We start from the raw sequence: 24,019 nt of genomic DNA, 5'->3' as shown, positions 1-24,019 counted from the left end.
TAAAAATCTCTGAGCTCTTAATTACAGGCCATTCTACTGCCATTGTTTTGTCTATGGAAATTGCATGGCTGTGTGCTCGATTTTATGCACCTGTCAGCAACGAGTGTGGCTGAAGTAGCTGAATCAACTCATTTGAAAGGGTGTCCGGATATTTTTGGCCATGTGGTGTACTTAGGTGCCGATCGAATCAAATCAAATTGTATTTGTCACATACACATGGTTAGCAGACGTTATTGCGAGTGCAGCAAAATGCTTGTGCTTTCAGTTCCGACAGTGTGGAAATATCTAACACGTAATCTAACAATTCCACAAAAACTACCTAATACACACAAATCTAAGTAAAGGAATTGGATAAGAATATATACATATCAATATATGGATGAGCAATGACAGAACGGCATAGTCAAGCTGCAATAAATGGTATAAAATACAGTACATACATATGAGATGAGATATGCAAGATATGTAAACATTATTAAAGTGACTAGTGATCCGTTTATAAAAGTGGCCGATGATTTCAAGTCTGTATGTAGGCAGCAGCCTCTCTGTGTTAGTGATGGCTGTTTAACAGTCTGATGGCATTGAGATAGAAGCTGTTTTTCAGTCTCTCGGTCTCAGCTTTGATGCACCTGAACTGACCTCGCCTTCTGGATGGTAGCGGGGTGAACAGACAGTGGCTCGGGTGGTTGTCAACTTTGATGATCTTTTTGGCCTTCCTGTGACATCGGTTGCTGTAGGTGTCCTGGAGGGCAGGTAGTTTGCCCCCGGTGATGCGTTGTGCAGACTGCACCACCCTCTGGAGAGCCTTGCGGTTGTGGGCGGACCAGTTGCCATATTAGGCGGTGATACAGCCCAACAGGATGCTATCGATTGTGCATCTGTAAAAGTTTGAGAGTGTTTTAGGTGACAAGACAAATTTCTTCAGCCTGAGGTTGAAGAGGCGCTGTTGCACCTTCTTCACCACAATGTGTGGGTGAACCATTTCAGTTTGTCCGTGATGTGTACTCCGAGGAACTTAAAACTTTCCACCTTCTCCACTGCTGTCCCGTCGAGGTGGATAGGGGGCTGATCTCTCTGCTGTTTCCTCAAGTCCACTCTCATCTCCTTTATTTTCTTGACGTTGAGAAAGAGGTTGTTTTCCTGACACCACACTCTAAGTGCCCTCACCAATATGTATTCTGATTCTCAGGATTCTATATGGGTTCATTCTTGTTTCATCAGACCAGAGAATTATGTTTCTCCAATGGTCTGTTAGTCCTTTACGTGCCTTTTGGCAAACTCCAAGCGGGCTGTCATGTGCTTTTTACTGAGAAGTAGCTCCTGTCTGGCCACTCTACCATAAAGGCCTGATTGGTGCAGTGTTGCAGAGATGATTGTCCTTCTGGAAGGTTCTCCCATCTCCACAGAGGAACTCTGGAGCTCTGCCAGAATGACCATAGGTTTCTTGGTCACCTCCCTGACCAAGAATAATACTGAGCCCCCCCCCCCCCCCGATTGCTCAGTTTGGCCAGGCGGCCAGCTCTAGGAAGAGTCTTGGTGGTTCCAAACTTCTTCCATTTAAGAATGATGGAGGCCAATGTTTTCTTGGGGCCCTTCAATGCTGCAGAAATGTTTTGGTACCCTTCCCCAGATCTGTGCCTCAATTTCGAGTCTCATAGCAAAGGGTCTGAATAATTATGTAAATTAGGTAATTATGTTTTTTACTTTTAATACATTGAAAAAAATGTCTCTACCTGTTTTCGCTTTGTCTTTATGGTGTTTTGTGTGTAGATTGATGTAACGTAAAAGAATATGGAAAAAGTGAAGGGGTCTGAATACTTTTCGTATGCACTGTAAAGTCTGCTGCAGAGGGACAAGAGAGAGCCAGCCATGAGAAAACAAGTTTTGATCAGTCATGGAAATAAAAGTGATGAACACGCTATGAAGGAAACATACTGGAGTTTTCGTGCAGGTACAGCCAACTAGCACAAAAACAATGTTGCAATATTGTGAAAATGATAAGGCACAATATGGCATCGAAAATGATATACCGATATGTAGCTGTATTGATTTTCCTCCCCATTTGTGGCTTCTGTTTCATTGACGCATGAATCGTGAATGATTATTCTGTTGCAACAAGGACCATCGCTACTATGCAAAATGTGCACTTTTTCCAGAAACAACAAGTCTATAAAAAAACAAAGTTATAATTTTGAAACCGTCTGTAATATCACCTTATTTAAATGTGTTTTTAAAGAGAAATCAAATGTTGTTGTTTTTACTCCTGTAGCAACTGTCATCCCAACTGTCATCCCAACTGTCATCCCAACTGCACCAGCACAACTACTGCCCATCACAGACACACCTTTTGTCTGTCACTGTCTTTAACGTAACCTCGTGTTTCTCTTTATAGGTTGAGGTTTCCTTCAATGTGTTAGGCTATATGTTTGTAAACAAAAAAATATCCCATAAAATCTATGCTTTCATTTCTAGCACCTTTTGTCACAACTGCCCCAGCAGTGTTGTGTTTTTAAACAGAAATGTATGTTGTTGTTTAAATAAAATAAAAACTCCTTTAGCACCTGTCTTCCCAACTGTCATCCCAACTATTGTCCAAACGCGACAGAACAACCACTGACCATCACAGAAACATCTGGATCCCCTCTAGCATAGGCATACCTCAGTTCTTCAACACGCTGTGACGTAGCTAATATAGGACCACTCATAAGGTTACTAATACTGAGCTTTTTGTCTTGCCCATTCACCCTCTAAATGGGACACATACACAATCCATGTCTCGATTGTCTCAAGGCTTAAAAATCATCCTTTAACCTGTCTTCTCCCCTTCATCTACACTGATTGATGTGAATTTAACACGTGACATCAATAAAGGATCATAGCTTTCACCTGGATTCCCCTGGTCAGTATATGTCATGGAAAGAGCAGGTGTTTTTAAGGTTTTGTATACTCAGTGTGTGCTATCTAGTTTCTTGTGATAAGGTGTAAATTAAAATAAGAATAAATACCACTGAAGAGAACGTTTGTTCCCTGGAGTCTTGATTCTACAGTACACTACATAACATGAAATACAACCTCCCGCCAGAATTGACATGAACAAATGGTTTTGGTTTTCATTTCTTTTCAATTGAGAACTTTGTGAACTTTCTAAAATCCTGTGCAGTTCCGTGTGTTATATAATTTGGAAATTGAAACCTACAAAAAAAATAACCACAATGACCATTTCTGCCTCTCTGAGTGCAACGGAAACATCTGAAAGCAGATGTCAAGATGAAGTCATGTGCTCAGGAGGTTCAACTTTATCAAAGAGAGAGAGATGACTGTGCATATATGACTATGACTGTTCAGATGACTGTGTATATATGCAGTTGGTGTTTGAATGGCGAAGGGTGAAGTGATATGACCCTATCATGGAGACTCCCTGTGTTTTAGGCTGGTTTCTCCTCTGTCTACTTTCAGGTAAGTGATGCACGATGGTCCCATCTCTTTTTGTTCAAGAAGGTTTAAGAAAATATTTACCAAATAAACTAAAGTACAAAATAATTAAAAGTAACACAATATTGTTATGTTATTGTGAGGTCTACACTTGTTGTATTCGGCGCAAGTGACAAATAAAGTTTGATTTGATTTGATTTTTAGGCTGGTTATTTACTTGATAATATGTGAATTCATAATTTACAATTGAAAGTATCTCTGTCCTCCTCTCCCTCCCTCTTTTCCAGTCAGTGAATGCATTGACCCAAAAGTCATTGGTATTGAGGGCCAGAATGTCACTCTGCCATGTAAATATAACACCATAAAGCAAGGTGTATCAGCCATATGCTGGGGGAGAGGAGCCATACCGAACTCTGGTTGTAACAAGGAAATCATCTCATCTGATGGCACTAAAGTGACATGGAGATCTTCGGTTAGATATCATTTATTCGGGGTGCTGAAGACAGGGGATGTCTCTCTCACAATCCTCAATGTCACTGTAAAAGACTCTGGACGATACGGCTGTCGTGTGCATGTTCACGGATTGTGGAATGATGAGAAATATCATGTCAACTTGAACATTGAGAAAGGTAAGAAATGCACAACATGCTATGATATACAGTAACTCGATGCTTTACAGGTGATCATTGTCATTCTAATGAGTGATATTGTCACGACTTCCGCCGGAGTCGGTCCCTCTCCTTGTTCGAGCAGCGTTCGACGTCACCGGCCTTCCAGAGCCATCACCGATCCACTTGTTATTTGCTTTGTCTTTGTTTTTTTACACACCTGGTTTCAATTCCCCCATTACATGTTCATTATTTAACCCTCTGGTTTTCCCCATGTTTGTGTGCGTGTTTGTTTTATTGTTCAGGCTGTATCTGACGGCTGGTATTTTGTTACCGGGTTTTGTTGTTACGCCCGTTTATTTCCTGGTACCGGTATTTTTCCCGCACCACAGTATTGTGTTTATACTGGTGTTATCTTGTATTAAATACCTTGTCCACGCATATCAGCTCTCCTGCGCCTGACTCCTTTCACCAGTTACCCACAGCCTTGACATATATATATATATATATATATGATTTCTTAGCATCTATACTTCTCAAGCTGAGCAGTTAGTATTTTATTGCTTTCTGATTTCAGCACCTGTCCCGACAACATCTCAGACACCGGCTAATGTGATCATAACTCAACAGACCATGGACAACCACACACACTGTATGGAACACAGCGCACAGAATAACATCAGTCCATCAAAATCATACTTTTATATCGTTTTTAGTGCAGCATTATTCTTACATCTGAAAATACAACCTGTACATTCCTCACTGTGTAGGTCATGTGACCACAAATTCCACAGAGTATTCAGACACATCCACGCCACTTTACAGCGAATCAATTTTGGTATGCATAGTTCCACACTGCAAATTCTGGCAAATAAGAAATCCCACTGTGTGATCTGGTACTGTACTGAGATGTCGTTTTAATCTGTGATGTTAACAGGAGCAGATGACAGGTCATAAGCTGCCTGTGATCCTGGTGTCCATTCTACTGGTTCTGACAGGGGTGGTGATTGTGTCTGTACTTGTCGTCTTGAGTAAGTACACACATCTCTACATTAGCCTGCATAATAAGTACTAATTCTCGTGAATATATTCCTAATGGTGTTGACAGTGTTACAAGAAGCAATAGTTGGCTATTTAAGTTTTTCTGAATACTTTAACACAGTCTTTGTTAACGTAATTACAGGAAAGCGATGGAAAACAATTGCTACGGTAGTCCAAATGTAAGTATGCTAATCATGCCTGTATTTCTTCCAACTGACAAGAGTAGATGAAATACCACAATATGCCAATAGAATAACTGAGTCAAAGTGCAATGTCCCTCCATGAGACATGTCTGCCTAATTAGCAAAAAACATTATGGCAACTGACCTGAGGTAATACTGAAACTTTGACTAATGAGACCCAAGAACACAACACTCTGAGGAAGTGAAACAACCGGGCTTCTTCTGAACACTCATGTGAACATCTTGTGAGCCATTGCTACTCTTGTCTGTGTCGTTAAGAAATATGACTTGAGATGACCTAACTGGCCAGTAGGTCATTGCTTTTAGAATCTAATAAACATTACACATACAGTATTGGCCCAGCGTCGTCCGGGTTAGGGATTGCCCGGGGTAGGCCGTCATTGTAAATAAGAATTTGTTCTTAAGTTATTAACTGACTTGCCTAGTTAAATATAGGTTAAATAAAAATAATAATAAATAAATAAATAAATAAATAAAATGCTCAATAGTCGCAATGCAGAGCAAAATAAGTATCTTAAATCAATACAAACTTTATTTGCTATGTCAGCTTATACACTAAAACTCAAACTTTCCTCAGCATTAATTCATCTGTATTGGTGAAATCACTAGAGTGGAACTAAGCGATATAATGCAGTCAATAAAAGCATGCATGTCTCCCTTGGCTGTGTATTTACTGTTCTTTCATTTATCAGACCAGAGCACTCTGGCAGCTCAGTCCTGTACAGCAACTCAGAGTCCAGCTTGGGTGTGCATACTCGAGAGATGGCGGTGGAGAACGTCTATCAAATAGATGACAACGAGAGAGACGACTATGAGGAGTGCCCCCGACAAAGCATGGACACATCACCACAGTCACGCTGTTAACACGCGGTAGCTCTGTGTTTACAGGGCTGAGTCTGAACTTATAGGCTAATGATTCAACCGGACAAGACAAGCTACTATAAAATCAGATGCTTTTTGGTGATAAATGAGTAAAACTTTACTTGATTTGTATATTTTAAATGTTTGTTTGAAAGGAAAAGCTCACTAATATGGCTATCGATGTGTATTCAGCACTAACAGTGTAGGTTTCAATTACAATGACTGTATTTTCTTGATGTAGTAAGCCATTGTTGTGCCTAGACCCTTCCACGTCAAAATAACAGCACTTACAGTTTATCGGGGCAACTCTAGCAGGGCAGAAATTTGACAAACTGACTTGTTGGAAAGGTGGCATCCTGTGACGGTGCCACGTTAAAAATCTCTGAGCTCTTAATTACAGGCCATTCTACTGCCATTGTTTTGTCTATGGAGATTGCATGGCTGTGTGCTCGATTTTATGCACCTGTCAGCAACGAGAGTGGCTGAAGTAGCTGAATCAACTCATTTGAAAGGGTGTCCGGATATTTTTGGCCATGTGGTGTACTTAGGTGTCGATCGAATCAAATCAAATTGTATTTGTCACATACACATGGTTAGCAGACGTTATTGCGAGTGCAGCAAAATGCTTGTGCTTTCAGTTCCGACAGTGTTGAAATATCTAACACGTAATCTAACAATTCCACAAAAACTACCTAATACACATAAATCTAAGTAAAGGAATTGGATAAGAATATATACACATATCAATATATGGATGAGCAATGACAGAACGGCATAGTCAAGCTGCAATAAATGGTATAAAATACAGTACATACATATGAGATGAGATATGCAAGATATGTAAACATTATTAAAGTGACTAGTGATCCGTTTATAAAAGTGGCCGATGATTTCAAGTCTGTATGTAGGCAGCAGCCTCTCTGTGTTAGTGATGGCTGTTTAACAGTCTGATGGCATTGAGATAGAAGCTGTTTTTCAGTCTCTCGGTCTCAGCTTTGATGCACCTGAACTGACCTCGCCTTCTGGATGGTAGCGGGGTGAACAGACAGTGGCTCGGGTGGTTGTCAACTTTGATGATCTTTTTGGCCTTCCTGTGACATCGGTTGCTGTAGGTGTCCTGGAGGGCAGGTAGTTTGCCCCCGGTGATGCGTTGTGCAGACTGCACCACCCTCTGGAGAGCCTTGCGGTTGTGGGCGGACCAGTTGCCATATTAGGCGGTGATACAGCCCAACAGGATGCTATCGATTGTGCATCTGTAAAAGTTTGAGAGTGTTTTAGGTGACAACAAATTTCTTCAGCCTGAGGTTGAAGAGGCGCTGTTGCACCTTCTTCACCACAATGTGTGGGTGAACCATTTCAGTTTGTCCGTGATGTGTACTCCGAGGAACTTAAAACTTTCCACCTTCTCCACTGCTGTCCCGTCGAGGTGGATAGGGGGCTGATCTCTCTGCTGTTTCCTCAAGTCCACTCTCATCTCCTTTATTTTCTTGACGTTGAGAAAGAGGTTGTTTTCCTGACACCACACTCTAAGTGCCCTCACCAATATGTATTCTGATTCTCAGGATTCTATATGGGTTCATTCTTGTTTCATCAGACCAGAGAATTATGTTTCTCCAATGGTCTGTTAGTCCTTTACGTGCCTTTTGGCAAACTCCAAGCGGGCTGTCATGTGCTTTTTACTGAGAAGTAGCTCCTGTCTGGCCACTCTACCATAAAGGCCTGATTGGTGCAGTGTTGCAGAGATGATTGTCCTTCTGGAAGGTTCTCCCATCTCCACAGAGGAACTCTGGAGCTCTGCCAGAATGACCATAGGTTTCTTGGTCACCTCCCTGACCAAGAATAATACTGAGCCCCCCCCCCCCGATTGCTCAGTTTGGCCAGGCGGCCAGCTCTAGGAAGAGTCTTGGTGGTTCCAAACTTCTTCCATTTAAGAATGATGGAGGCCAATGTTTTCTTGGGGCCCTTCAATGCTGCAGAAATGTTTTGGTACCCTTCCCCAGATCTGTGCCTCAATTTCGAGTCTCATAGCAAAGGGTCTGAATAATTATGTAAATTAGGTAATTATGTTTTTTACTTTTAATACATTGAAAAAAATGTCTCTACCTGTTTTCGCTTTGTCTTTATGGTGTTTTGTGTGTAGATTGATGTAACGTAAAAGAATATGGAAAAAGTGAAGGGGTCTGAATACTTTTCGTATGCACTGTAAAGTCTGCTGCAGAGGGACAAGAGAGAGCCAGCCATGAGAAAACAAGTTTTGATCAGTCATGGAAATAAAAGTGATGAACACGCTATGAAGGAAACATACTGGAGTTTTCGTGCAGGTACAGCCAACTAGCACAAAAACAATGTTGCAATATTGTGAAAATGATAAGGCACAATATGGCATCGAAAATGATATACCGATATGTAGCTGTATTGATTTTCCTCCCCATTTGTGGCTTCTGTGTCATTGACGCATGAATCATGAATGATTATTCTGTTGCAACAAGGACCATCGCTACTATGCAAAATGTGCACTTTTTCCAGAAACAACAAGTCTATAAAAAAACAAAGTTATAATTTTGAAACCGTCTGTAATATCACCTTATTTAAATGTGTTTTTAAAGAGAAATCAAATGTTGTTGTTTTTACTCCTGTAGCAACTGTCATCCCAACTGTCATCCCAACTGTCATCCCAACTGCACCAGCACAACTACTGCCCATCACAGACACACCTTTTGTCTGTCACTGTCTTTAACGTAACCTCGTGTTTCTCTTTATAGGTTGAGGTTTCCTTCAATGTGTTAGGCTATATGTTTGTAAACAAAAAAATATCCCATAAAATCTATGCTTTCATTTCTAGCACCTTTTGTCACAACTGCCCCAGCAGTGTTGTGTTTTTAAACAGAAATGTATGTTGTTGTTTAAATAAAATAAAAACTCCTTTAGCACCTGTCTTCCCAACTGTCATCCCAACTATTGTCCAAACGCGACAGAACAACCACTGACCATCACAGAAACATCTGGATCCCCTCTAGCATAGGCATACCTCAGTTCTTCAACACGCTGTGACGTAGCTAATATAGGACCACTCATAAGGTTACTAATACTGAGCTTTTTGTCTTGCCCATTCACCCTCTAAATGGGACACATACACAATCCATGTCTCGATTGTCTCAAGGCTTAAAAATCATCCTTTAACCTGTCTTCTCCCCTTCATCTACACTGATTGATGTGAATTTAACACGTGACATCAATAAAGGATCATAGCTTTCACCTGGATTCCCCTGGTCAGTATATGTCATGGAAAGAGCAGGTGTTTTTAAGGTTTTGTATACTCAGTGTGTGCTATCTAGTTTCTTGTGATAAGGTGTAAATTAAAATAAGAATAAATACCACTGAAGAGAACGTTTGTTCCCTGGAGTCTTGATTCTACAGTACACTACATAACATGAAATACAACCTCCCGCCAGAATTGACATGAACAAATGGTTTTGGTTTTCATTTCTTTTCAATTGAGAACTTTGTGAACTTTCTAAAATCCTGTGCAGTTCCGTGTGTTATATAATTTGGAAATTGAAACCTACAAAAAAAATAACCACAATGACCATTTCTGCCTCTCTGAGTGCAACGGAAACATCTGAAAGCAGATGTCAAGATGAAGTCATGTGCTCAGGAGGTTCAACTTTATCAAAGAGAGAGAGATGACTGTGCATATATGACTATGACTGTTCAGATGACTGTGTATATATGCAGTTGGTGTTTGAATGGCGAAGGGTGAAGTGATATGACCCTATCATGGAGACTCCCTGTGTTTTAGGCTGGTTTCTCCTCTGTCTACTTTCAGGTAAGTGATGCACGATGGTCCCATCTCTTTTTGTTCAAGAAGGTTTAAGAAAATATTTACCAAATAAACTAAAGTACAAAATAATTAAAAGTAACACAATATTGTTATGTTATTGTGAGGTCTACACTTGTTGTATTCGGCGCAAGTGACAAATAAAGTTTGATTTGATTTGATTTTTAGGCTGGTTATTTACTTGATAATATGTGAATTCATAATTTACAATTGAAAGTATCTCTGTCCTCCTCTCCCTCCCTCTTTTCCAGTCAGTGAATGCATTGACCCAAAAGTCATTGGTATTGAGGGCCAGAATGTCACTCTGCCATGTAAATATAACACCATAAAGCAAGGTGTATCAGCCATATGCTGGGGGAGAGGAGCCGTACCGAACTCTGGTTGTAACAAGGAAATCATCTCATCTGATGGCACTAAAGTGACATGGAGATCTTCGGTTAGATATCATTTATTCGGGGTGCTGAAGACAGGGGATGTCTCTCTCACAATCCTCAATGTCACTGTAAAAGACTCTGGACGATACGGCTGTCGTGTGCATGTTCACGGATTGTGGAATGATGAGAAATATCATGTCAACTTGAACATTGAGAAAGGTAAGAAATGCACAACATGCTATGATATACAGTAACTCGATGCTTTACAGGTGATCATTGTCATTCTAATGAGTGATATTGTCACGACTTCCGCCGGAGTCGGTCCCTCTCCTTGTTCGAGCAGCGTTCGACGTCACCGGCCTTCCAGAGCCATCACCGATCCACTTGTTATTTGCTTTGTCTTTGTTTTTTTACACACCTGGTTTCAATTCCCCCATTACATGTTCATTATTTAACCCTCTGGTTTTCCCCATGTTTGTGTGCGTGTTTGTTTTATTGTTCAGGCTGTATCTGACGGCTGGTATTTTGTTACCGGGTTTTGTTGTTACGCCCGTTTATTTCCTGGTACCGGTATTTTTCCAGCACCACAGTATTGTGTTTATACTGGTGTTATCTTGTATTAAATACCTTGTCCACGCTTCTCAGCTCTCCTGCGCCTGACTCCTTTCACCAGTTACCCACAGCCTTGACATATATATATATATATATATATATATATATATATATATATGATTTCTTAGCATCTATACTTCTCAAGCTGAGCAGTTAGTATTTTATTGCTTTCTGATTTCAGCACCTGTCCCGACAACATCTCAGACACCGGCTAATGTGATCATAACTCAACAGACCATGGACAACCACACACACTGTATGGAACACAGCGCACAGAATAACATCAGTCCATCAAAATCATACTTTTATATCGTTTTTAGTGCAGCATTATTCTTACATCTGAAAATACAACCTGTACATTCCTCACTGTGTAGGTCATGTGACCACAAATTCCACAGAGTATTCAGACACATCCACGCCACTTTACAGCGAATCAATTTTGGTATGCATAGTTCCACACTGCAAATTCTGGCAAATAAGAAATCCCACTGTGTGATCTGGTACTGTACTGAGATGTCGTTTTAATCTGTGATGTTAACAGGAGCAGATGACAGGTCATAAGCTGCCTGTGATCCTGGTGTCCATTCTACTGGTTCTGACAGGGGTGGTGATTGTGTCTGTACTTGTCGTCTTGAGTAAGTACACACATCTCTACATTAGCCTGCATAATAAGTACTAATTCTCGTGAATATATCCCTAATGGTGTTGACAGTGTTACAAGAAGCAATAGTTGGCTATTTAAGTTTTTCTGAATACTTTAACACAGTCTTTGTTAACGTAATTACAGGAAAGCGATGGAAAACAATTGCTACGGTAGTCCAAATGTAAGTATGCTAATCATGCCTGTATTTCTTCCAACTGACAAGAGTAGATGAAATACCACAATATGCCAATAGAATAACTGAGTCAAAGTGCAATGTCCCTCCATGAGACATGTCTGCCTAATTAGCAAAACACATTATGGCAACTGACCTGAGGTAATACTGAAACTTTGACTAATGAGACCCAAGAACACAACACTCTGAGGAAGTGAAACAACCGGGCTTCTTCTGAACACTCATGTGAACATCTTGTGAGCCATTGCTACTCTTGTCTGTGTCGTTAAGAAATATGACTTGAGATGACCTAACTGGCCAGTAGGTCATTGCTTTTAGAATCTAATAAACATTACACATACAGTATTGGCCCAGCGTCGTCCGGGTTAGGGATTGCCCGGGGTAGGCCGTCATTGTAAATAAGAATTTGTTCTTAAGTTATTAACTGACTTGCCTAGTTAAATATAGGTTAAATAAAAATAATAATAAATAAATAAATAAATAAATAAAATGCTCAATAGTCGCAATGCAGAGCAAAATAAGTATCTTAAATCAATACAAACTTTATTTGCTATGTCAGCTTATACACTAAAACTCAAACTTTCCTCAGCATTAATTCATCTGTATTGGTGAAATCACTAGAGTGGAACTAAGCGATATAATGCAGTCAATAAAAGCATGCATGTCTCCCTTGGCTGTGTATTTACTGTTCTTTCATTTATCAGACCAGAGCACTCTGGCAGCTCAGTCCTGTACAGCAACTCAGAGTCCAGCTTGGGTGTGCATACTCGAGAGATGGCGGTGGAGAACGTCTATCAAATAGATGACAACGAGAGAGACGACTATGAGGAGTGCCCCCGACAAAGCATGGACACATCACCACAGTCACGCTGTTAACACGCGGTAGCTCTGTGTTTACAGGGCTGAGTCTGAACTTATAGGCTAATGATTCAACCGGACAAGACAAGCTACTATAAAATCAGATGCTTTTTGGTGTTAAATGAGTAAAACTTTACTTGATTTGTATTTTTGAAATGTTTGTTTGAAAGGAAAAGCTCACTAGTATGGCTATCGATGTGTATTCAGCACTAACAGTGTAGGTTTCAATTACGATGACTGTATTTTTTGTATGTAATAAAAGGTACAAAGAATGGCTCAAAGGCAATTATTTTTCTCTGAAGGAGCCTTTTCTGCCCCCTCCATCTCCTCTAACCATGACATTTAGCTTCACCCATCTGCAACAGGAACCAGGCAAGGCAGCTAAGTGAAAGGTCAAACATAACCACAGCTTTCTTCACACATTGTCTCCACCCAACTTTGCACTGTACTGCCTTATTCAAACCCAACCTGTTGCATGATAATGAATAAAAACTCTAACTTGAAACTCAAACATGTCTTATTATTGATAGGTAAGCACTGTTGTTCCACTTATACATTGTAATAAACTACTAAAAGCCCTAACAAAATCAATTTAAGGATTTTGGGCACTGGCCAGCCAAGCTATTACTAGCCTCAGGCTAGGGGATAGCTTTTAAAAAGTCCATCCCTGTGTGCAGATATGTACACTGTGTACCGTGAGAGATGAGCCTCCTAACTCATCAATGCAGTTTTTTTTTAATGCTGGAAAATGCAGATGGAAATCCCATCAACAATGGGAGGAGTTTGACAGAAGGGTCAAAGTGACTCTGGCTGTCCAACCTGGAGATGTCACAGGCAGTGGCACCGAGAACACAGTTGCCCATTCAGATGCCCTGTCTCTGAGCCGTCCTGCCCGCGCCCAGCACAACGCAGTGTTGTGTGCACCCTCCACTCCTACATACTGGACATACAGAATGGCTGCTGGTTCTGGACCATCTTTCCTGCGTTGGATCCTTGTCCTCCTAACAGTCTCAGGCAAGGACATTTAATCTAAAACACTACAAATAATTGGAGGTTAGGCTATTGAGGGATTGGGAACGTTGATGTAGTTTAAATTGAATGTCCCCATAAATGGACTCAAACACCACGGAAAGGACAGCTCACTCTTTGTGCCTTTGTTCACCTCTAAATAGTGACAAGCTCTCCAATGGCTTTGTTCTAGACATATAGGTTGGAAGTGATGGTGTTTGCTGTCTGTAGCTACATTGACTAGGCCTAACTATTCAACGAGACATGGACATTTTTGTACAATTAGGCTGTGTGTTAAGATGTTACCTCCGAGTTCTTTAGCATTGCTGTGTATTAGCTTGTATTCCCACCAACATAGGCCTAACCCACAGTGCCTTCGGGAAAGTACTCAGACCCCTTGACCTTTCCCCACGTTTTGTTTAATCCATTTTAGAATGAGGCTGTAACGTAACAAAATGTGGGAAAAGTCAAGGGGTCTGAATACTTTCCCGAATGCACTTTATATACTATTTAGAAGACTACCCTACTTTTACTTTAATTATAGCAACCGAGTTGAGGGGCCTACCTAGCAAGCTACAAAATATAGCCTTTTGACCATAACGTCAGGCGACTATTGAGAGAGTTTGGTAGTCGACCTCGGGATGTTGACAACGTGTGTATGGAACTCCGGAACAAGGAAATAGCCTTGTCAAACCTGTGTTTCTTTCCCCCCACTCAACAGCCAGGTGTTCGGTGTCGGCGTTCAAGGTGATGGAAGGTGCTACTGCGACATTGTCCTGTCAATATTCAGTGGGCCGTTTGGGTTTGAGCGGTGTGTGTTGGGGCCGAGAATGTGGCACGTTCTGGTGCAATAACATTCTCGTGCAGACAGACGAACATGGGGTCATCTCCAAGGTTTCGGACAGATACAGGATGACAGGTGATGTCCTCGCGGGAGAAATGGACCTTGGAATTCTCGACGTCAAGCAGACGGACAGCGGGCCGTACTGTTGCAGAGTGGACATAGACGGCATTTTCAACGACAAAAAAGTCATCCAAAACTTGAGGGTCATGAAAGGTAATTTGTGGCAAAATATTATTTTATGTCCCTATTTAAAATTATTGGGCAAAAATGGGGATCGATGGACTTTCTAGTTTTCATTTGCTTTGTACAGCAGACTTACATTGTGAACTCAGATCTTTAGACCTAAAATGCAATTGACTCTCCTAATACGTCTGTTATAAAAAAAATGTTTTATTTTTTTTAGCTGCTCCAGTAACCATTATGTCAACAACCACAGAAGCTAACCCTGCCACGGGTGAGTATATTGTAAAAAAAAAATAATAATAAAAAAAAAATGATGTGATCCAGGTGTGTGTGTGTGTGTGTGTGTGTGTGATGCATATTCCTTATCAGAGATGATATTAAAATGAATATTATTTCTGTGTTGATAATGACGGTGGTAATGATGATGACTCATGTGTGGTTAGTTGAAGTTGAGAAATCCTTACGAGATGGGGAAGAGGAAAGAGAAAGAGTCATTTAAAGACGGGGAGGACGGGAAAATGGCGGAGGCAGATGTTCTGTTTGAATCAGATGGCGTGGAGAGGAGAGTAAGAAGACCTGGATCACAGCGGAGAATGCAAAAGGAAATAAGAGAATTAAAGTGGTAGTGGAATCTAGTGAATCAAAACCAGGTTTGGAGTCTTTTTTTGGTTGGAATAAGGGTTTTGGATCCCATGTTGTTCCCTGAGAGATCTGGTTGAAGTTAAAATCGTGGATGTGTTGGATGAGGTGGCGTCAATAAGAATAACAAGAAGTGGGCTTATTTCGTAGTTTTTTTTGGCGTTTCTATGGAACAGAAGGAAAGTGCTTCGCAACTCAAGAAGATGTCCGATTGGAATGTGTCGTGTGTGGAACCTCGAAGCAGGGCGCCTATCAAGGGTGTTATCTCTGGGGTGGGGCTAGAAGTAAACGCAAAGGATATACGTGACGAATTGGATCAACTGGTTGGTGCACACCCGCTGACCCACATGTTGGATGGAGTGAGGAAGACCACTCCATCCATTCTATTGTTTTTTTTGATGAAGAGTCTCTTGCTTCTCACATGTATTTGGGTCATACGAGATTACCTGCGAGAGCCTTCGTACCCAAACACATGCATGTGTGATGAATGTAAATGACTCGGCCATGTGTCAAGTGTATATGCAGACGGGAGGAGTATTTTAATGCCAGCTGAGCCTAAACGCTTGCAATTGTGGCGGGGAACATGCACGCGAATTCCTGAAGAACCCTGTTAGGCTGAAGGAGTCAGAGGTGGCAATAATAAGGGCTGTCCAGCAAGTCTCCTATCCAGAGGCGGTGAGAAGAGTGGGAGAAAGGAGGGATGTTGAAGAAGTAACGGTAGCAGGAGGAGAGCCACCTTGATACTATTCCTTCTCAACAGAGGGATCCCGATGTGTTGCATGTTAGGAAGGTGGACTTTATAGCGTTTTATTACTGTGGTTGTCAACTGCACAGCAGGTGTAGTCTGCGATAACATTCCAAAGAAGAAGGAGCGATGGGAAAGAAAACTGCCTACATTTACCCCTCAGTCACACATCAGTGGTACAACGTCAATTATTAAACTACTTTGCCTCCCACAGTTCCAGGATGTGGTTATTCATCAAAGGGAGTAAAATGTGCTAACCATTGTGCCTTACAAACATTCACTTTCAAAATGACTACGAGGAGACCCCTTCTCAGAGAGAGTAGTCTCAGACCACAAGTCTAACTCCTTTTCTAGGGCTGATTGATCACTGAAAGAGCCTCATCTCAAACATCACCTTGATGAAACAGGGTGTGCTGTTTGGCTGTGCAGTGTGATCGTGAATCCCATTGTGTTGCTCAGTGCAAGTGCAGCAGACCTCATAGGAAACCACAAACTAGCGTTGAAATGACAGCCCTCATTTCAAGAGCATATCAAGCAGCAGTGGTTGATGATGTCTCAGGGGTGATAAAATGTCATGATTTCCTGAGAAGGGACGGGGAAGAGATGACTTGCTTGTGCCATCATCATCATCGCCATTGTGTGTCGTTTCTCCCTTTGTAGACCACTGGAAAGCTGTTGAGTCGTCACACATAGCCATTCCAAGACAGAACACCAGTGTTTTGCATTCTGTAACACTGGTGAGTAAACGGTTTACCGTAACACCACCGACATATAATCACACTTTACACAGCGTTAATGGAAGACTATGAGAGACAAAATAAGCCCCCCATGTGTTTAACCCGCTCGCTTCTCTCTCTGTGCTCTGGAACCAGGTGGATGACCCTTTCCCCAGCCTCTCTCTCCAGATCAACATCCCGGTGCTCTCTCTCTCCCTCAGTCTACTCCTACTCATAGTGGGGGCATTGGTCATACTGGGGTTCAAACGTATGTACCACAAACTCACATCCTCTGTAGAAAAGCCCAGTGTGCCCATGATCACTTATTCAGACATCTTGCTGTGATGTGAAATGTTTGCCCATGTAAAAGTGCATTGCCGCTAACTAAGTAAGAGTAAGCGTTTCATTGAACCGTGTACAGTACGCTGTATGTATCCTCCTGTGCATATGACTAATAAACGTGGATTTGACTTTATGTTGATTTGAACTATTTATTTTCTTCTCGTGAGGGATGCACAGAAGAGCTCTAAAGGCAGGCTGGTAAGCAAACACGTGGTAAGCGTAACAGACATGCAAACATATTGAACATAAAACATAAGCAATAATTGTCTTGGTAAATGTTTATGTTTTGTGTGCAATATGTTTTACATGTCTGGTATACTTATGTGTACAGGAATGTACTGCACTAGGTTACAGTTAAACCTGTCTATGATCAGCGTGTGATGATGTTGTGCTGCTTCCCTAGTTTGTCAGCCAAGGAGCCGCCCCACATCATCTATGAGATTCGCATGAGGAGACCTGTGGAGGAGAACATCTGTACTCTGGACAAGGGAGGAGGGACCTATTCCCGATATAGTGCACTACTTTTGACCAGGACTCTGGTCAAATGTAGTGCCACATACAGTATGTAGGAAACAGGGTGCCTTTTGGGACGTAACCACTGTGATACACAGACATCAGACTGGCTGTCCTCACATCTTCATGTTAACTGATCACGGTCGCCTGAAACCTGCCTCACAATGAACACCTATCTCAAAGGCTCTATTTTCACCTACTGAAGGAACTGTTGTACAGGGAGACACCTTGAAGGATGATTCAAACTAATGAAAAAGAGTTTGGGTCCCCCCCCCCCCCAAGTAAAATGTATTTTTTCAATTGTTTCTACATTGTTATTGTACTGTGTGGTTTTTTCTTATTGATACACAGTGTTGGATTGTTTTTTACAAACTGTCTGAATTTAGTCTCTTTCTAATAAAACATCAAGTAAACCCAACCAGCAATTTTGTTGATAATTAACACGGTGTTCAACGTTTGGAATTTCTAGAGGCTATACCCCCAAGAAAACAAAGAGTCTGTTTTTTTCCTCTAGTGGATTCTCTTTGATAACAAAGGCACAGGCAGAATGGATGTAGGGGGAAGGGAATGGTGCTGCATGCAAAATTCTCCTGCCAAATTCCTTTTCATAGCCACGTATTTTAAGTTGAATCAATGGTCTCCTTTTAGGAGTTTTATACATTTAGGTCAGTTAGGATCACCAGTTTATTTTAAGAATGTGAAATGTCAGAACATTTCCAAACGCCTGAAGGTACCACATCTGTACAAACAATAGTACGCAAGTATAAACACCATGGGATCACGCAGCCGTCATACCTCTCAGGAAGGAGACGCGTTCTGTCTCCTAGAGATTAACGTACTTTGGTGCGAAAAGTGCAAATCAATCCTAGAACAACAGCAAAGGACCTTGTGAAGATGCTGGAGGAAACAGGTACAAAAGTATCTATATCCACAGTAAAACGAGTCCTATATCGACATAACCTGAAAGACCACTCGGCAAGGAAGAAGCCACGGCTCCAAAACCACCATAAAAAAAGCCAGACTACGGTCTGCAACTGCACAAAGATCTTTTTGGAGAAATAACCTCTGGTCTGATGAAACAAAAATAGAACTGTTTGGCCATAATGACCATCATTATGTTTGGAGGAAGAAGGGGGAGGCTTGCAAGCCGAAGGACACTATCTCAACCGTGAAGCACGGGGTTGGCAGCATCATGTTGTGGGGGTGCTTTGCTGCAGGAGGGACTGGTGCACTTCACAAAATAGATGGCTTCATGAGAAGGAAAATTATGCGGTTATATTGAAGCAACATCTCAAGACGTCAGTCAGGAAGTTAAAGCTTGGTCGCAAATGGGTCTTCCAAATGGACAATGACCCCAAGCATACTTCCAAAGTTGTGGCAAAATGGCTTAAGGACAACAAAGTCAAGGTATGGGCGTGGCCAAAGCCCTGACCTCAATCACATAGAAAATGTGTGAGCAGAACTTAAAAAGCATGTGCGAGCAAGGAGGCCTGCAAACCTGACTCAGTTACACCAGCTCTGTCAGGAGGAATGGTCCAAAATTCACCCAACTTATTGTGGGAAGCTTGTGGAAGGCTACCTGAAATTAAACAATTTAAAGTCAATGCTACCAAATACTACTAATTGAGTGTATGTAAACTTCTGACCCACTGGGAATGTGATGAAAGAAATAAAAACTGAAATAATTCTCTCTACTATTATTCTGACATTTCACATTCTTAAAATAAAGTGGTGATCCTAACTGGCCTAAGACAGTGCATTTTTACAAGGATCAAATGTCAGGAATTGTAAAAAACTGAGTTTAAATGTATTTGGCTAAGGTGTATGTAAACTTCTGACTTCAACTGTATGTATATATATATTTTATCCCAGCCACGTCTCCGCAGGAGGCCTTTTGTCTTTTGGTAGGCCGTCATTGAAAATAATAATTTGTTATTAACTGACTTGCCTTGTTTTTTAAAAATGCAATTGCATTTTTTCCCCACATGATGGCAGCACTATACAGTGAATGTTTGCTGGGCAAGTATTGACTGCAAGTTCGTCTTCCTGGGAAATGTGTGTTAAAAACAGATGGAACGTTAGGCAACTACACCTTAGGCTACATAGTGTACTGATGATTTCTCAGTCAGGAAAGCCTAAGATATTTTATGTTGCACAGCAACAGGTAATACTGCCTTTTTTGATATAGTTGTGAAAGTGCACCAATACAAAGTATAAGTTATTTTTAGGGTCAAATTCAATGAGCTTTTGAAGTGTAACCCTGAGGGTCTGTTGCTCAGCTGTACAGAATGTGCTTTCACATGTTCATATGCTTAATTCTGCCCGTAACATCAACTTCTATTAGACTTTAATTTCACAGTTCATTTACAGAATGAAGATACTTAACCAATCTAATTTTTTTACGATTAACTGCTGACTCTATAATGTTACTACCACCCAGTTCATTGTGTTTGTGACAGACAGACAACGCAATACAATGCCTGTCTGGATGTGTCAGATCAGAGTACCCTCAAGAGCCTCAAGCTGACAACCAGGACACCTCAGCGGCAAACTGGATGGAAAAACCAAATTATGTCAATTTAAACATTGCTTCTCAGATTCCTCAGCAGAAACAGAAACACAGTCATGTGGCGGAAGGAGATCAGGCAGACAAGCCCCCTGTGCACCAGGCCCCCAGTGGGGAGCAGCAACAGCAGCCACTGAGAGATGGGGAATAATCAACACTCAACCATGGAGCCACATGGACGGAAGTGAGGAACGTGGGCATTTATGTGCCACACATCAAGGCTGTGCACCATTGGAGGGAGAGAGAGCTTGGTCCCAGGACTAGTCAGACAGACAGATAGAAAAACCGACAGAAAGACACACACACACACACACACACACACACACAACCTGCCCAGCAAGGTACAGAGGAGAAGCCAGATGTGGGGACTTGGTAGCCCAGATGGGAGAGGCCTGGAGTCACTGGAGGCCAGGGGACAGACTGAAATACAAATACAAACGGGGAGGGGACAATTAAAGAGACCATAACAAAACGTTATTGACTCTCAAGTAACCGAAATGTCAGACCTGACATATTGAATATTGTACACAAGGAAGCAATTCAATTCTCAGTCACTTGAAACGAGTCATGAACAACATGTGTACTGAACCAGGCTGACAAAGGCTGACAAAGGCTGACCAGGCTGAGGCTGACAAAACATCAGCAGGGGATTCACTTTGTCTTCACATGGATCTGAAGGATTTCACTTCCTCCTCGAAAACAAAGTGATAAGGAATTATACATTATTTCAGTATTGTCAATCCAGTATAATCAAATCCCCCGCTTCAATACATCACAACAAGTTGGTACTAAGATCAATTCTCCCACTGTCAAAGCAAAACAGCACCATAAAGCAGCACTGCAGTGCTCTTGTCCTCTGAAGTGGAGGCTTTGAATGAGGTGGATTCAGTGGGCAGTTTGTTGACTCATCGTGAACAAACACATCAGGAACATACACACCACGAAGGTCATCATGAAGTAACATTGTGAAAATGGAAAGACCTTGTTTGCTGCTTTGACCATCAGTACACTTCAGCGTGAATAGGCCTTCTCACTCACTGCACTTTCATCTGGTTTGAGCATTCCACAACAGGAACACCGTGTTGTACAACACATAATAACTAACCAGTCGAGTTTTTGAGTCAATGGGCAGACAGAAATGCTACCATTGCGACCCTCTGAGGACATACTTAAAGAGTAAGACTAGATCATTATCTCTCCAACAAAATAGAAGTGCAGACGTCTCCTGTGCTCTTTAACTTTAGTCATAATTATGTAGCTCTTCTGTAGGAAAAAAATGCAAGTAATGACAGCGTAGGTGTAAGGTCACTGACTTTACACATGGTTCCTCTGCTATGAGGTATGTGTTTGAGGGTGAGTTGCTCTCTCCAGACACATTAGGATAGAATATCCTCTGAGTGCAGCTCCCTGAGGTAACCTTACACCTGCGGAGTGGAGCTATTTGCCACAGCCACACCATCGGCCAGTGGTCTGTTCCACCACAACATTGAGCTTTGTGATGTGTAGGTCACTGCTATCCTCTTTAGCATAGGAAAAGAGAAAAACAGAAAGGTATTCCCCGCCTTTCTCTTTCAAAAGCATACACTTTTTGATATAAGTTTTAATGCAGAATTACAGTATATTTCATACTTGCATACATATCGAGCCGATAGGTCAAATAAATGTGATAAACGAAATGAAATGGACCATTACAGCATTGTGGTCAGAAGAATGCTTTTTATATCTAATTAATCAAATGAGTCACTTCTTCCTCTGTTCCAATCTCTCTAAAACGTTCGTTCCACTAATCACCTCATTCTGGGAATCGTTGAGGCGCTATTTGTGGAATAGCTATCCGCCATGTTTAAGCCCAGAAAATGCGTTACAGCCACTACTTGTGGCTGGATAATGTGAAGTTTCCCCTTTGACGACAGTTGATCAGTGAGATCAAGTAGCTAAAGTCGTGCCTACAAGAACAATAATATGATTTACAATGCAGTTATTGTGATTAGAAAAGTACATACTTTGGGATGAGAAAACACTGACAATTTCTATCAGGCACTTGATCTTGGTATTGCCTCTCTCTCTCTCTCTCTCTCTCTGCATGTGTCAGGGCTCAAGCCCAATTCTCTGAGTTCCCATGGAAACAGAATAGGACTTTTATTGGTGGTGTTTGTCAAATATTTGATAGCTAGCTCTGACAATCTCATAATGACCTGAAATGTAGGTTTGTCACAAGTCCTACTGCTCCTGCTGATGTGGTAGTATCTCATTATTCCCTAAAAACTCTCATGAGGAATCAACACGAACTTGTTACAATGGCAACTATGTCTATTATTTCTAGACATATTCGCTAAGAAATCCACACAAAATGTATTGAATAGAGCCAGTAGCACAATTCTAAAGATAATTCCTCTTTTCCCACTACCTCTTTAAAGAGTGAGGCCAAGGTGTATAGATAACAGAGCACTGTGATAACAGAGCACTACACCAAGGTGCAGCGTGGTGAGCGTACATTTTCTCTTTTATTCAAAATGACGCCAACAATACAAACCAAACCGTGAAGCTTCAGGCTATGTGCCATCAAACAGAGTTACCTAATTATGGTTCCCAATCAGAGACAACGATAGACAGCTGTCCCTGATTGAGAACCATACCTGGCCAAAACATAGAAATAGAAAATCATAGAAACACACAACATAGAATGCCCACTAAAACTCACGCCCTGACCAAACCAAAATAGAGACATAAAAAGGATCTCTAATGTCAGGGCGTGACACACTGATAGGAGGAAAGTGTGCTAATGGTTTTAAAGGGAGTGACTCCAGTTCTGGATCAGTGCGCTTTGAGAGCGACGTTGTCTGGCATAAATCGATGACCTGCTATAAGAGGAGAACAGTGTAATCTCATGAGCTGCAATAAGAGGAGAATAGCGTGATCTCATTAACGGATTACCACCAAAGATGAATGAGCACCGTCTTCCTAGATCTGGCCATTTCCATGTAAAAGGACCCATGAGCATACATGTGAAGTTCAGAGGAGCATTTAAAAATTGGGTGTCAAATGAAAGAGACTGCCCCTGGGCACAGGCATCAGCATTTGATTGAGTTGTCAACTAACGTGAATTCAAGGTGAAATCAACAAAGAAATTCACCATGCCATTAGATGTAGGTTCAAAGTTGGGTGATAATACCACAAAATTTCCTTACCTTGATGACTTTAAAAAATCCACTCAGTTTCATTATATTGTTTCGTTTTTTTCAATGACTTGGAAACAATGTTGATTCAACCAGTTTTTTGCCCAGTGGGTAAGAGTCTATGTTTTGGGGAAATTTAGTCATAAATACTAGTGGTGTGCAGGTCAGCTGTTTGTTCACCCGCACCCGCCCATAACTGTAACCTGTCAGCAACAGCCTGACTATAAGTGCATTCGGAAAGAGTTCAGACCCCTTGACTTAAACATTTTGTTACGTTACAGCCTCATTCTAAAATGGATTAAATAAATACAAATCTTCATCAATCTACACACTACCCAATAATGACAAAGAGAAAACATTATTATTATTATTTTTTGCTATTTTATTTTTAAAAATCAAACCGAAATGTCATATTTACAAAAGCATTCAGACCCTTTGCTATGTAATTGAGCTCAGGTGCATCCTGTTTCCGTTGATCATCCTTGAGATGTTTCTTCAACTTGATTGGAGTCCACCTGTGGTAAATTCAATTGATTGGACATGATTTGGAAAGGTACACACCTGTCTATATAAGGTCCCACAGTTGACAGTGCATGTCAGAGCAAAAAAAATAAAAAAATAAAT

The 24,019-nt window shown here is 41.3% G+C and overlaps 3 protein-coding genes and 1 long non-coding RNA gene across 5 annotated transcripts in view; 3 read left to right on the top strand and 1 right to left on the bottom strand.

The window, feature by feature from the left end:
* Positions 1-23,637, bottom strand: part of LOC139420844 (uncharacterized) — a 56,640-nt gene extending 33,003 nt beyond the window's left edge. Inside the window, exon 1 of the long non-coding RNA XR_011635546.1 lies at positions 23,408-23,637. This is a non-coding gene — a long non-coding RNA (uncharacterized lncRNA). The remainder of the gene's footprint in view (positions 1-23,407) is intronic.
* Positions 2,522-6,851, top strand: LOC139422086 (T-cell immunoglobulin and mucin domain-containing protein 4-like). The gene is made up of 7 exons (XM_071173235.1): positions 2,522-3,456; positions 3,720-4,061; positions 4,618-4,692; positions 4,811-4,878; positions 4,978-5,071; positions 5,224-5,260; positions 5,977-6,851. Exons 1-7 carry the CDS (start codon positions 3,408-3,410, stop codon positions 6,146-6,148), a joined length of 837 nt encoding a protein of 278 aa, XP_071029336.1. The 5' UTR covers positions 2,522-3,407; the 3' UTR covers positions 6,149-6,851.
* On the top strand, positions 9,766-12,722 carry LOC139420843 (T-cell immunoglobulin and mucin domain-containing protein 4-like). Its single transcript, XM_071171192.1, has 7 exons — positions 9,766-9,971; positions 10,235-10,576; positions 11,151-11,225; positions 11,344-11,411; positions 11,511-11,604; positions 11,757-11,793; positions 12,510-12,722. The coding sequence occupies exons 1-7, from the start codon at positions 9,923-9,925 to the stop codon at positions 12,679-12,681; spliced, it is 837 nt and encodes a 278-aa protein (XP_071027293.1). The 5' UTR covers positions 9,766-9,922; the 3' UTR covers positions 12,682-12,722.
* LOC139420842 (hepatitis A virus cellular receptor 2 homolog) lies at positions 13,381-17,917 on the top strand. 2 transcript variants are annotated; one of them, XM_071171191.1, is made up of 7 exons: positions 13,381-13,677; positions 14,393-14,728; positions 14,919-14,969; positions 16,743-16,819; positions 16,955-17,066; positions 17,308-17,338; positions 17,544-17,917. In XM_071171191.1, exons 1-7 carry the CDS (start codon positions 13,386-13,388, stop codon positions 17,707-17,709), a joined length of 1,065 nt encoding a protein of 354 aa, XP_071027292.1. In that variant the 5' UTR covers positions 13,381-13,385; the 3' UTR covers positions 17,710-17,917. The 2 variants fall into 2 exon arrangements, with proteins under 2 accessions (XP_071027292.1, XP_071027291.1); XM_071171190.1 differs by lacking the exon at positions 17,308-17,338 and having other exon boundaries at positions 17,544-17,605.
* Positions 23,638-24,019: the final 382 nt, after the last annotated feature.

This window comes from Oncorhynchus clarkii, chromosome 12 (genome assembly GCF_045791955.1).
Source record: "Oncorhynchus clarkii lewisi isolate Uvic-CL-2024 chromosome 12, UVic_Ocla_1.0, whole genome shotgun sequence".
NCBI classification, from domain to species: Eukaryota; Metazoa; Chordata; class Actinopteri; order Salmoniformes; family Salmonidae; genus Oncorhynchus; species Oncorhynchus clarkii.
This window is presented reverse-complemented; position numbering and strand designations above follow the sequence as displayed.